Source organism: Oryctolagus cuniculus, chromosome 3 (genome assembly GCF_051225735.1).
Source record: "Oryctolagus cuniculus isolate XC-2025 breed Fujian yellow rabbit chromosome 3, ASM5122573v1, whole genome shotgun sequence".
In the NCBI taxonomy this organism is placed as follows: Eukaryota; Metazoa; Chordata; class Mammalia; order Lagomorpha; family Leporidae; genus Oryctolagus; species Oryctolagus cuniculus.
The window spans coordinates 90,283,864-90,296,059 of NC_142869.1; the positions used below are offsets into that span (position 1 = coordinate 90,283,864).

The window sequence follows — 12,196 nt, forward strand, 5'->3', positions numbered from 1 at the left end:
CAGAAATTTTAGTTTCTCCTCTTCCCAGTTCCTACTGGTCTTTTGTGCCTATTGTGTACCAACCCTGAAGAGGGAGAATGGATCTTTTCCAGTAGTGTAGTTTCCACCACATCTGCTTTTCCATAAGAATGGCCCGGGCTCTGTAAAATACTGTTCCCTGCCTCTCCCCTGAATTCAGGAGGTCAGGGATGCAGCCTACAAGTTTGCTCTTGATCAAGACCCTGGGAAGTTGTTGCACCGGGAAATTTGGGGATATACTGACATAGTTAAAAGTTTGATGGCTAAAGAGAATTCAAGTAACTGACTTTTGAGTTCTCTTTCAATTGTATAGATCCTGGACATGCGTATGTGCATTTGGAAGCAGGGATGTTGTCCCAAGAAGCATAAATAAAGTCTATCAAATAAATAAATAAATAAAGTCTATCTAAGTACATGGGAAACATAAGTCAGAGAATTACAGAAACGGTATGGGAGAATTGGATTTTAGTCCCAGTTTTATTTCAAATTAGTTATATGACCTTATATAATTCAGAGTTTCAGTCCCACAACTTCCTCAGCTAAAGAATTGGATTAAATGATTTGGGCTCCTTTTTTTTTTTTTTTTTTTTTTACAGGCAGAGTGGACAGTGAAAGAGAGAGACAGAGAGACAGAGAGACAGAGAGAAAGGTCTTCCTTTGCCGTTGGTTCACCCTCCAATGGCCACCGCGGCCGGCAGCGCACTGCGCTGATCCAATGGCAGGAGCCAGGTACTTATCCTGGTCTCCCATGGGATGCAGGGCCCAAGCACTTGGGCCATCCTCCACTGCACTCCCTGGCCGCAGCAGAGAGCTGGCCTGGAAGAGGGGCAACCGGGACAGAATCCGGCACCCCGACCGGGACTAGAACCCGGTGTGCCGGCGCCGCAAGGTGGAGGATTAGCCTAGTGAGCCACGGCGCCAGCCTGGGCTCCTTTTAACCACACAATTCTGAGTTTGTCAATTTGGCTTACTCAAAATTTAACCTGGAAAAAACTAAGTTTTCAGTTAGTTTATCTCCCTTTTAATAATAACATTAAAAACAGCCCCAAACATAGGAGCTGCATTTTAATTTGCAGAAGTATATAATTTAATTTTAAAAAACTGATTTCTATATACATTATATTTTGTATGTTCAACTGGTATTTAATCCATTATTAGAATTCTTTTTAGTATTCTTTTTTTAAAGATTTATTCATTTATTTGAAAGGCTGAGTTTACAGAGAGAGAGAGAGAGAGAGAGAGAGTTAGAGACATCTTCCATCTGCTGATTTACTACCCAAATGCCTGCAACAGCCAAGGCTGGATCAGGCCAAAGCTAGAAGCCAGGAACTTCTTCCGAGTCTCCCACATGGCTGCAGTGGCCCAAGCACCTGGGCCATCCTCCACTGCTTTCCCAGGCACATTAGCAGGGAGTTATATCTGAAGTGGAGCAGCAGGTTTCGAACCGGTGCCTATATGAGATTGGTGTCACAGACGGCAGCTTAACCCACTATGCCACAGGGCTGGTCCCCCATTTATTCTGTATAGTTTGCCTTATTATATTAAATTCTCTCAACATTTATTAGGGTACTACTATTTTCCTTTGCCTAAGCACTAGGTGGCGAAAAGATCATATTACTGAGTTACTGCATTCCATGGGCCCTTGGTATGGGAAAAGAAACAGACACCAATGTGGTAAATGGTGTTTAACAGGAATGATCAAGACAGCATGGATTCTAGGAGTTTGCCATGCAGTTAAGAGTGAGAAGGACATTCTAGGCAGGGTGGACACTATGTGAAAATGGCCATGATTTCAAATAGCACAAGAGGAGTATGGAAGAGCTTGGAGAAATGAGGTTAGAAGCATGGGTTGAAACCATATCATAAAGACGCATAGGTGTTATATTAATGATCTTGAGATTAGAGTTATCTCTAAGCATGGTAGATCTGAGCCTCATGAAAATCTGTCTCTCAGTCTTGTGAAATACAGGTTGGCCGTGTGGAGCTGCCACACAGAGGAGTTGGGAAGGTGGTTTAGGAAGCTGTTAAGATTGTGTAGAAACCAAATCAGGGCAGTGGTGGTAAGAAAGCAGTAGAAGGACCAGGTGTCAGGACTACTGCAGAGCTGGGAGCCCAGGATTCAGGACCATTAGATGTGGGAATTAAGAGACTCCTCAAGTTTCTGCCGTGGCTGACAGAAAAAGGAATCCTTTAGCAAAATGGAGCAAATAGGAGCAGAAGCAGACTTGAGAAATTAACCAAAAGAGAAGAAATGAAGAAACATACAATCGTCTTGGCTGAGAAGGGAGAGGAGAAGGACATGGGCTTCCAGCCAGAAAAGCCTGAATGGAGGGGGCCGTGGAGTCTGCAGATGGAGGAGGAGAGCTGGAAAATCAGGGGGGCTTATGACATGATTCAGGGGGTAATGGTTAGAACAGGTTCAAGACAGGACGAGAGAGAACAGGACCACAAACCCAGCAGCTCGTGAACAGACTAGACGTCTCATTTTTTGATGCAAAAGGGAAAAGAAAAAGAGCTCAGGAAGAAACTAAGTGGCTGGTTTATTAGAAATAAACAGATTGTGGTGGTGGGAAGGCCCCGGCCTCTCCTGTGAGGAAGCCCCAAGGCCATATGCAGAGAACACACCATGTCAACAAAGCTGATGTGTTTTCTGCCCAGCTCGTGTACAGAGCTTCCGGCCGGAAGCAGAAGTCCATCTTCACTTCAGTTCCTGATACTCCTGATCTTTTAAGAGCCAAACGAGGACAGAAGCTTCAGAGTCAGGTAAGAGTGAAGGTTCCTAAATCTGCCCCACTGACATCACACGGACACTTACGTGAACCCGACCTCTCCTGCCTGGTCACAGATTCTCGCCTTTGGTTATTTTGCCCTTTGCTTCAGCTGTATGCTCGTTAATGTAGCCATTCAAACAGCAACTTTCTTTTTTAAAAGACTCACTGCTTTTATTTGAAAGGCAGAGTGATGGAGAGACAGAGTCTTCCGTCGGCTGGTTCACTCCCTAAATGGCCATGGCTAGGCCAGGCTGAAGTCAGGGGTCAGGAACTCCATCTGCGTCTCCCACGTGGGTGGTAGTAGCCCAGATACTTGGGCCATTATCCAGTGCTTTCCTGGGCGCATTAACAGAGAGCATTGGATCAGAAGCACTGTAGCTTGAACTGCCATTTAATATGGGATGCTGACATCACAGGTAGCAGCTTAATCCACTTTGCCACAACACCAGCCCTAGCAAATTTCTTTGCACCGTCATAATTATGTTTTATGTAAGCAAGGGATACCATGTCTTCCTTTGTAACATTTGTCATCGGATGAGCGGTCTGTGGACTTCAAGTAATAAAAATGATTGCTTGATCATCCCACAAGTTCTGCCTATTGTCCACAGTCAAATGAAACCACATTTTATGCAGTCAGATAAAAATGGGGGGAAAATATCTATGAGAATCCTCTCACTCTTCTACTGGCATTCTTTATCACCTGGCTTTCGATTGGACCTAACTGGAGCAGGTATATGTTTTCAAATGTGGGACATAAACAAATTAACAGAAATACATTTAGTAAAAAAACAAGCAAACCCAGACAGGTAGACACTGCCTTCCCATTTAAGGCTTAGAAGTGAATGAAGAGAGTTGAATACTACATACTAAGTGGTTTGTCTCTGTACTATCTTACCCTATTCTCTTACTATTCAGTATCTGTATGTTGAACTTGCCACCAAAGAAAGACCCCATCATCATGCTGGAAATCAGACCACAGCCTTAAAGCATGCTAGAGATGTGAAGGACATGGTGAGCGAGGTAAGATGGGGATTCAGCACTTGAAGCACCGGGCTAAAGAAAAAACCCTTTGTTAAACCCTTCACCTGCTGTCTGTGATCAGAGGGCTCATTACTACAGATTGTGTTCAGCATCATCAAAACACAGAGGATAAAGCTGTTCTCTTCAAGAGTGTGATGTATTGTGTCTGTCTGCTGGAGTTGTGACTTGCTTGTGAATTCGTAAGGATGGAAGACACGTAAACTGAAGTTTGCCTTTCTCTTCTACTTTTACTTCTTAGAAAAAGTACAAGGTTCAATATGAAAAGATGAAGGACAAGTACACCCCAATTCCAGATACACCAATCCTCATCAGAGCCAAGAATGCCTACTGGAATGCCAGTGATGTATGTATCTCTCCCCTCCCTTCTTTTGTTGTGATAGGGAGAGCTGAGGTAGAAGTATGTCAGAAACAAGATAGTTCAGTCACATTTGTGGTTCAGGATCATGGACAGTATAGATCAGGAAAAAAACCACAAACACTAAAACAACACTGGTCAAGCAAAGTAGCAAAGAATAATGTGGAGAGATGCTAGAACCCTTGTCTTCTCAGTTCTCTCCAGGGCAAAAAGATGACTCTTTCTTGTAATTCTTCAGTAGCATATCTTAGGAATCCTCAACAATTAATTTACTTTTCCATAAAATCATAGTCTTGATGTCACCCAAATACGGATTCAATTCTGGATGCTGTCATATGCCTGATGTTTGACTCTTAGATAATTTGTCAGATTTTTTAGAATCTCTCATCCTATAAATGGAATGGGGATGAGAATCACAATAATAAGTTGAAATAAGATAATGTGTATTTTCTGGCACATTTCTGGACCTTTAGTTGAGACTCTAAATATCCCCCATCTTCTTTTAGTTGCCAACATTTAGACCTTGCCAATGACACGTGACACATTGGTTAGAAGTAGGAGGGACAGGTCTCATTTTCCATATCATGTGATCGAGGACAAGACTGCCTGTTCACAGTAATGATGATACAAAGTTAATCAACCCACAGTAGATAGCCAGAATCTACCAGTTTTGTGTCTTAAGAGGCCAACTGCAAGTTCCTTGTGCTCACTACCAGGATCAGAACCTCCTAGTGGACTTGAAATATTGGTATGTAAGCTAGAAGCTTAAGCTAGCTTCATAACTCTTCAAGTTCACAATCTAGCCCTAGGATTTCAAGGCATCTTAAGGTAGTTGTGATGGTCTATGTCATAAGTATTTATTTGGAGCTAAGAACTAGTTGCAAAGAGGTAATACCGGTTAGTGCTTAAAATAGAAGCTAAGGAAATCACATTCCCCTCAAATCCTGTGCTTTAGGATATTTTTGCCTTCTTGTGACATTTCCCCATCTTTGTCACTTCAAGGTTATTGTTGAATATCAATTTGAACCAAGCGTAATTTGCATCTCATGGGAGTAGCAACCCAGTTAAATTGGCTCCTGGGGTTCATGATGCCCCACTGGTCAGCCCCATCCCTACGGCCTCAGCAGTACTAATTCTGCTAACTCTAATCTTAAACTAGTCCCATATAGCAAGGGTGGTATCTGGCATTAAATTCAGTGGCTATCCCCCTATATTGAGCCAAGTGACTTTATGAGATTATCCATCTAAAAGGGGAAAGCTGCAAAGTCAAAGAAAAGACACTTCTGTTATATATTTAATCAGATGCCCATAAAAGAAAACTGCTTGAGGTTGAAAGGCTACCCACCTTGTGTAGATGAAATTAATCTTCTAGGATATTCTTGGGTTAGAACAAGAACTGATTTCTCTTAAATTATCACAAAAGTAAAGATTATAATGAAAGAAAATTTCAGGACTGCTTCGTGCAGAAGACATTCCAGTACCAGCATTTAGAAGAAAAATCTTTCTCCCCTTGCCATCTATATAAATATATTCATATATTGGGCTGACTAAGGTTATGTTTGGTCTTCTTCCTCCCCCAAAACGAACTTTTGGCTTATTTTTACATTTAAATGAGCTTGTTATTTTAAGCAGTCTTAGATTTATATAAAACTGGCAAAGATAATAGAGGAGGCTTCCATAAATCCCCCACTCAGCTCTCTCTGATGTTAACACCTTACATTACCATGGTATACTTGTCACTACAAATGAACTAAATCATCTGCATACTTTGTTTGGGTTTCATTCATTTTCCCTAATTGTCTTACTTGAATTTTCTGAAACTTATTCTTGGGAAAACATAAGAGAAGTCAAGCTTAAAAGAGCTCAGTTATTTCATTTAGTAGTCCCTGTGATCTGTAATGGGCTTTTTCTCTTTCTAGCTACGCTACAAAGAAACATTTCAAAAGACCAAAGGGAAGTACCACACTGTGAAGGATGCTCTGGACATTGTTTATCATCGCAAAGTCACAGATGACATCAGTAAAGTATGTCATGAATTAATCCTACTTGTGCTGGGCTCTGTAACCCCCCCCCCATCATTAAAAAGATATTTTTAAAAATTAATGAATGTATTTGAGAGGGACACAGACATAGAGAACTCCCATCCATGAGTTCATTCCCCAAATGCTCATCACAGCAGCCAAGGCAGGGCTGGGCTGAAGCCAGGAGCTAGGAACTCCCACATGGGTTGCAAGAATCAACTACTTGGGCTATCACTGCTGTTTCCCAGGGTGTGCTTTAGCAGGAAGCTTCAGTCAGGAGCCAGAGCCAGGTAGCAAACTCAGGCAGTCTAACGTGAGATGCGAGTGCCCTACCAGGATCCTAACCACTAAGCCAAATGCCCACTCCCTCCCTGCCCCCATTTTTAATCATCCTCTGTTTTCTAAATGACAGAAACAGACCTTTTTACATTGCTTCTGGGTAAGACTCCATGGCTCTCTGTATTTTTACAACAGGTGAAATACAAGGAGAACTACATGAGACATTTGGGAATCTGGAGGTCTATTCCCGATCGCCCAGAACATTTCCACCACCGGGCAGTCACGGATGCCGTCAGTGATGTGAGTGTTGAAATCTTCCATTTTCACAAATTCCTGTTCCTGTGGTAGTTAGGAAGTCGAGCACTGCACTAAGCCGATGAAATCCCTGACTAGATTCAAGATCTTGAGTAGGGATATGTAAATCATAAAAGTCAATTGCTAAGTGAGTGAATTGCAATTTAAGAGAGGGAAAATGTATTCAAATTTATAAGCCTAATTTTTCTTCTAAATGTATGGTATCATAATACATAACTGGAAGTGCTATTTTTCACCTAGGAAATAGCCTATATTTGATCCATTGGAGAGACAATATCATGAAGCAATTAAGACCCATAACAGAGCCGGCGCCGTGGCTCAATAGGCTAATCCTCCACCTTGCGGCGCCGGCACACCGGGTTCTAGTCCCGGTTGGGGCGCCGGATTCTGTCCCGGTTGCCCCTCTTCTAGGCCAGCTCTCTGCTATGGCCAGGGAGTGCAGTGGAGGATGGCCCAGGTGCTTGGGCCCTGCACCCCATGGGAGACCAGGAAAAGCACCTGGCTCCTGGCTCCTGCCAGGATCAGCGCGGTGCGCCGGCTGCAGCGGCGGCCATTGGAGGGTGAACCAACGGCAAAAGGAAGACCTTTCTCTCTCTGTCTCTCTCTCACTGTCCACTCTGCCTGTCAAAAAAAAAAAAAAAAAAAAAAAAAAAGACCCATAACAATGCTCATTTAGAAAGAAATTGCAGCTCTCTAAATGAAAATATAGCTGCCAAGTTCATGATATACTTTCTAGGAAACTATGCCTGTTAATTTGAATTGCTTTCAATTAGTATGAAAAATGAAAATTCTCATATACCATGGCATAATTCACCATAAAATGAGCAGAAATCAGTATTACTGAAAACTTTTTAAATAATGGTTTTAATACTTTATTTCTCCACCTGTCTCCGGGGTCAGAGTCTCTATTTGTCCCATGCGTATGGATGCTAACACAATGTTGTTTGGAGATAGGTTCTTAAAACACTTTGATGATGTTCTTCTTCCCTAGATAAAATATAAAGAAGATTTGACCTGGCTGAAAGGTATTGGTTGCTATGCTTACGATACACCTGACTTCACTCTGGCTGAAAAGAACAAGACTCTGTACAGCAAGGTATCTACTTGGGGAGAATGGCTACATCTATTCAATACATACCTACAGAGAGAATTAGTACTGAAGAAATAGCCTTCCTTACCCCCTATTCTTCCTCTAGACTCTCTAGTTGAAAGGCACACTGAATTATTCACATTCTGTAGGAATTTCTTTGGTACTTACCTCCTTGACTATAGTCGCTTATTTGAATTTGATGAGAAGTCATCTCAGTACAACTCATGGCTCTCCTAGAATTCTTTCCCTATTAGGTCCCTCTGGGTGATTTGCCCTCTTAGAGCTGATACAGTAGCAAATATAACATGGGGTGCTTTTAATGCACAGATGATGCGTGACTTGAGGCAAACCACTTAGCTTTATGGCTTCATTTTCCTATTTACAAAACAAAGCAGTTGAATTAACTTCCCTTTGAGCTATAAAACTGGAGTTAGTCAGCTTTTTCTGGAAAGTGCCAGATAGTACTTCTTTTTTTTTAAGATTTATTTTATTTATTTGAAAGAGTTAGAGAGAAAGGTAGAGACAGAGAGGGAGGTCTTCTGTCCGCTGGTTCACTCCTCAAATGGATGTGGCTGAGCTGATCTGAATCCAGGAGCCAGGAGCTTCTTCTAGGTCTCCCATGTGGGTGCAGGGGCCCAAGAACTTGGAACTTCCTCCACTGCTTTCCCAAGCACATTAGCAGGGAGCTGGATTGAAAGTGGAGCAGCCGGGACTTGAACCAGCACCCATAAGGGATGCTAGTTCTGCAGGCTGGGGCTTTAGCCTGCTGTACCATAGCACTGGCCCCTAGATAGTACATATTTTAGACTTCATAGCCCACTAGTGCATATTCATTCTAGAACATACTCTTATTTTTTTCATTACAACCTCTTAAAATTATAAAAGCTCTTTATAATTCACAGGACTTTTTGAAAACAGGTGGTAGGCTGCATGGGTCATAGCTCACATCTGCTGAAAAGATTATTATTGTATGATTAATTACTGGAAAGCTATATTCAAATTAATGGGCTAAAACTGATCATCAAGTACTTGCAGAAAAAAAAACCTTGCAAGTAAGCTATTCATAAAGTATGAAACAACAAAAAGAATTTGCTTAGATTTTGGTCCAATATGGAAAATAGTTCTGTTTGACATCTATTCGATGAAGCTGTCTTCTAGTATATATTTTTGGCTAGTTTGTAAGGTTTCCTAGCAAGTCTACCTTTCATTGCCTTGGAAACAGAGTAAACACTCAGTAAATATTTGTTAGCTCTATGAATGAAGAATCACAAGTATATAAGATAAATAGCATGTGTCATTCTTAATCACAACCTGTTATCAACTAATCTGTTGTATTTTCTCTAGTATAAATATAAAGAGGTATTTGAAAGGACAAAGTCAGATTTCAAGTATGTCGCCGACTGTCCAATCAATAGACATTTCAAGTATGCAACTCAGTTGATGAATGAGGTATGTATGAACCAATCCACTAAAACCTATTTAGTTCCCATAGGAAGTCCATAGAGTTATTTGTTTAAAATCCAGTGCATAGAGGACAAGAAAGGCATCCTGAAGGTTCACCCAAAATAAATATAAGATTTGAAAAGATTCTAATGTCACCAACAGATAGGCTCTGGCAAAACCATGAATAAGCAATGAAGGGAGTATTAAGAGTGGTGAGAGGGCCAGAAGTCAAATGCAGCTCTGTTTGCACTGACACAGGGCAGCACAGCCCCATGAGTGTTGAGAGCAAGAAGGTAAAAGATTTTGTTGAATGTCAGATGACCTCCCTTAAACAAAATACTGTGTGCTGGTGGGGGACCCTGAAGTTCAAGGTTAATTTAGTTTTTTCCACAAAGATACCAAAAGGAGAGTGGTTAGGGGAGCCACCCCTCTGCAGATAGTAGTGATTCATGTACTCACATGTATTGCGAGGATTACTTCCACATATTAGTGCACAAAAATAATCATTTGTACCCGGAATTTCCCTTTATATTCTACCTAGTCATTCCTGTAGCCATCTTTGCAATAATTTCAGTTAAATTTATCTTAAGATGACTGAAATAAGCAAGCTATGAATTTATTTGTTTGAATGTTTTTATAATTAAACCTGTATTTAATTTTGAATTCTCAGGCTTTCCATGGATTTCTATAAGTTCTAAAATAATGATAGTAAATTTGTAAAACTTAGATAAAAATGAAAATGTCAGTAGTATACTAAATATGATTTTTATGGTTTTTAAAAATTTTTATATTTTACATTTTCAGTAGGTTTCTAGGCTGAACACCTCTGAAGAATTATTGTCAGTAGCTTCCTAGGAAGGCAGTCTTGATATGTTTTGCTTCTATTTCACAAAGGATTTTCAGTTCTCTTGTGTAATCAAATAAATTCATAAGTTTTAGAAGATGACTATAACTTTTCTATGAATATTTTAGCATCAGGTATGCTTTTGGATTCTCACAGCCTTAGCAGTAATCTTGTAACTTGTCAGTACCTCATTTTAAATGCAGTGCAGATGCCATCAAACCTAACAATGGCAACAGTATCCTATGTACAAATAGACAATGCTCAGTGTCATAACTCAGATCTATCCCAAGCTCCAGCTTCTTCCAGGTCATCTTGCTTCTGTTGACTCTCTTGCCTCCCTGTTTTGATTGCCCTGGGTGCTTGGAGAACCCACTTCTGGAAATGATATGCTTTGACTCTGGAGTATTTACTTTGGGACATTTCTGTGTAGTCTTGAAGTTGTACTCTTGCTATAATCTGATATGATGTTTGAGCAGAAAAAATACAGAGCTGACTATGAGCAGCGGAAAGATAAATACCAGCTGGTAGTCGATGAGCCTAGACATCTGTTGGCTAAGACTGCAGGCGACCAGATCAGTCAGGTACTGTGCTGGGGCTAGCCAATGGCCCAGACAGAACTGTTTTTCTCATGAGGTGTCGTCCCGTCTGCTGCAAGGATGTCATAGGTTCTGCCTATGATATTGGGCTGTCCTGTTTCCAAGTATATGTCTAGCCACCCAAAGAGCCGGTGAGCTATTTGAGTGTGCCAGTCCATGCTCTGTGTACTCACTGGTGCTGTGGTGAAGGGAAAAAAAGAAAAGCTGGGTCTTCCCACCATTTATTCTCCTGGAGAACCTGTTTGTAAATGGCAAAATGCATTGCAAAAGCTAAAGAAGCAAACAACGAATGAAAGGAGACAAGAGGGAACTCCTTTCTATACTTTTCTTTTTTAATGATGTCTTTCTCTATAAACCATTTTGGTGGTAACATAAGTGAGCCTAGCTCATTCCCCATTCCCAAGGACTGCTGGGTGGTCCATTGCAAGTGCTACAGTCACTCTGTGTGGCACAATCACATATTTGGTGTCTTCCTTCACCCACACATCCGTGTGAGCACATAAAGCGTGTCTGCCTACATCTCTTCACTCAGAGGTGATGGGGATATAGAGCCATGTTCTCTTCTGTCTTCATAAGTCTCTTTTGTGCTTCACTGCTCTTTGCATGGACAGAGAAAATATAAATCTAGTGCCAAGATGCTTCTGAAACAAGGATGTAATGAAATTCTGCGTCCAGATATGTTGACTGCTCTCTACAATACTCACATGTGGAGTCAGGTAATGTCGGTGGGGCATGAAGGAGGTTTAGAAGTCTTGGGGCATTCCCTTCCGGGCCGTCATCGATTTCCTCTCCCTGCTCCATGCACATGCTGATTTCACATAAAGCTCACGAATACTCCTTCCTTGTAAGTGAACTCTGGATGCAGCTAAGTGTCACCATGGGACAGATGTCATCCTTATGTATTCTGACACTGCTGGAACTTCTGCTATGACTGACTGAGACTCCTTCAGACACGATTTCCAAATTGATGTAACATTCATTTGTACTTTTTAGTATTTCCTCTCAGAAATAGATTCCTTAGAAATTGAGGACACCAAGTAGACTCAACATCATGAAGAGGTCTGAATGTGTAATGTTTTCATTGTTCAGTTATCACTGCAGCTGTGCCATTTGGAAGAGATGAGATGAGGATTATCATGCTGCTCTTTGAATATTCTCCTTCTTATACTACATCTCAAGTTTGATGCTAAATTGTTAGGTTACTTCCAGCCTTTCTGATCTCACCCATATTTGTTTACAGAAATGCTGTTAACACTGCCTTCCTACAAGGCCAAGTGTAGCATATGTTGCTACCTTTCCACCCCATGATGAATAGCAAATTTGAAGAAGCAATGACAGTAATGATTAGTTAACTACTACATTCAATGTCAGTATAATACCATTATCCCAGACCCTTTGCCTAATTTTTAAATCGGTCTTTTAA

General features: G+C 41.2%; 1 protein-coding gene across 50 annotated transcripts in view; it reads left to right on the top strand.

The window, feature by feature from the left end:
* NEB (nebulin) overlaps positions 1 to 12,196 on the top strand; it is a 217,198-nt gene that overhangs the window by 156,592 nt on the left and 48,410 nt on the right. For 44 of the 50 annotated variants that reach the window (XM_089328318.1, XM_089328323.1, XM_089328336.1 and 41 more), the window contains exons 120-127: positions 2,677 to 2,781; positions 3,705 to 3,809; positions 4,069 to 4,173; positions 6,105 to 6,209; positions 6,681 to 6,785; positions 7,792 to 7,896; positions 9,235 to 9,339; positions 10,654 to 10,758. In XM_089328318.1, the coding sequence (XP_089184444.1) occupies positions 2,677 to 2,781; positions 3,705 to 3,809; positions 4,069 to 4,173; positions 6,105 to 6,209; positions 6,681 to 6,785; positions 7,792 to 7,896; positions 9,235 to 9,339; positions 10,654 to 10,758 (840 nt within the window). Of the gene's footprint in view, positions 1 to 2,676; positions 2,782 to 3,704; positions 3,810 to 4,068; positions 4,174 to 6,104; positions 6,210 to 6,680; positions 6,786 to 7,791; positions 7,897 to 9,234; positions 9,340 to 10,653; positions 10,759 to 11,384; positions 11,490 to 12,196 lie in introns of all 50 variants that reach the window. The other 6 variants (XM_089328319.1, XM_070070871.2, XM_089328337.1 and 3 more) reach the window with 2 other exon arrangements.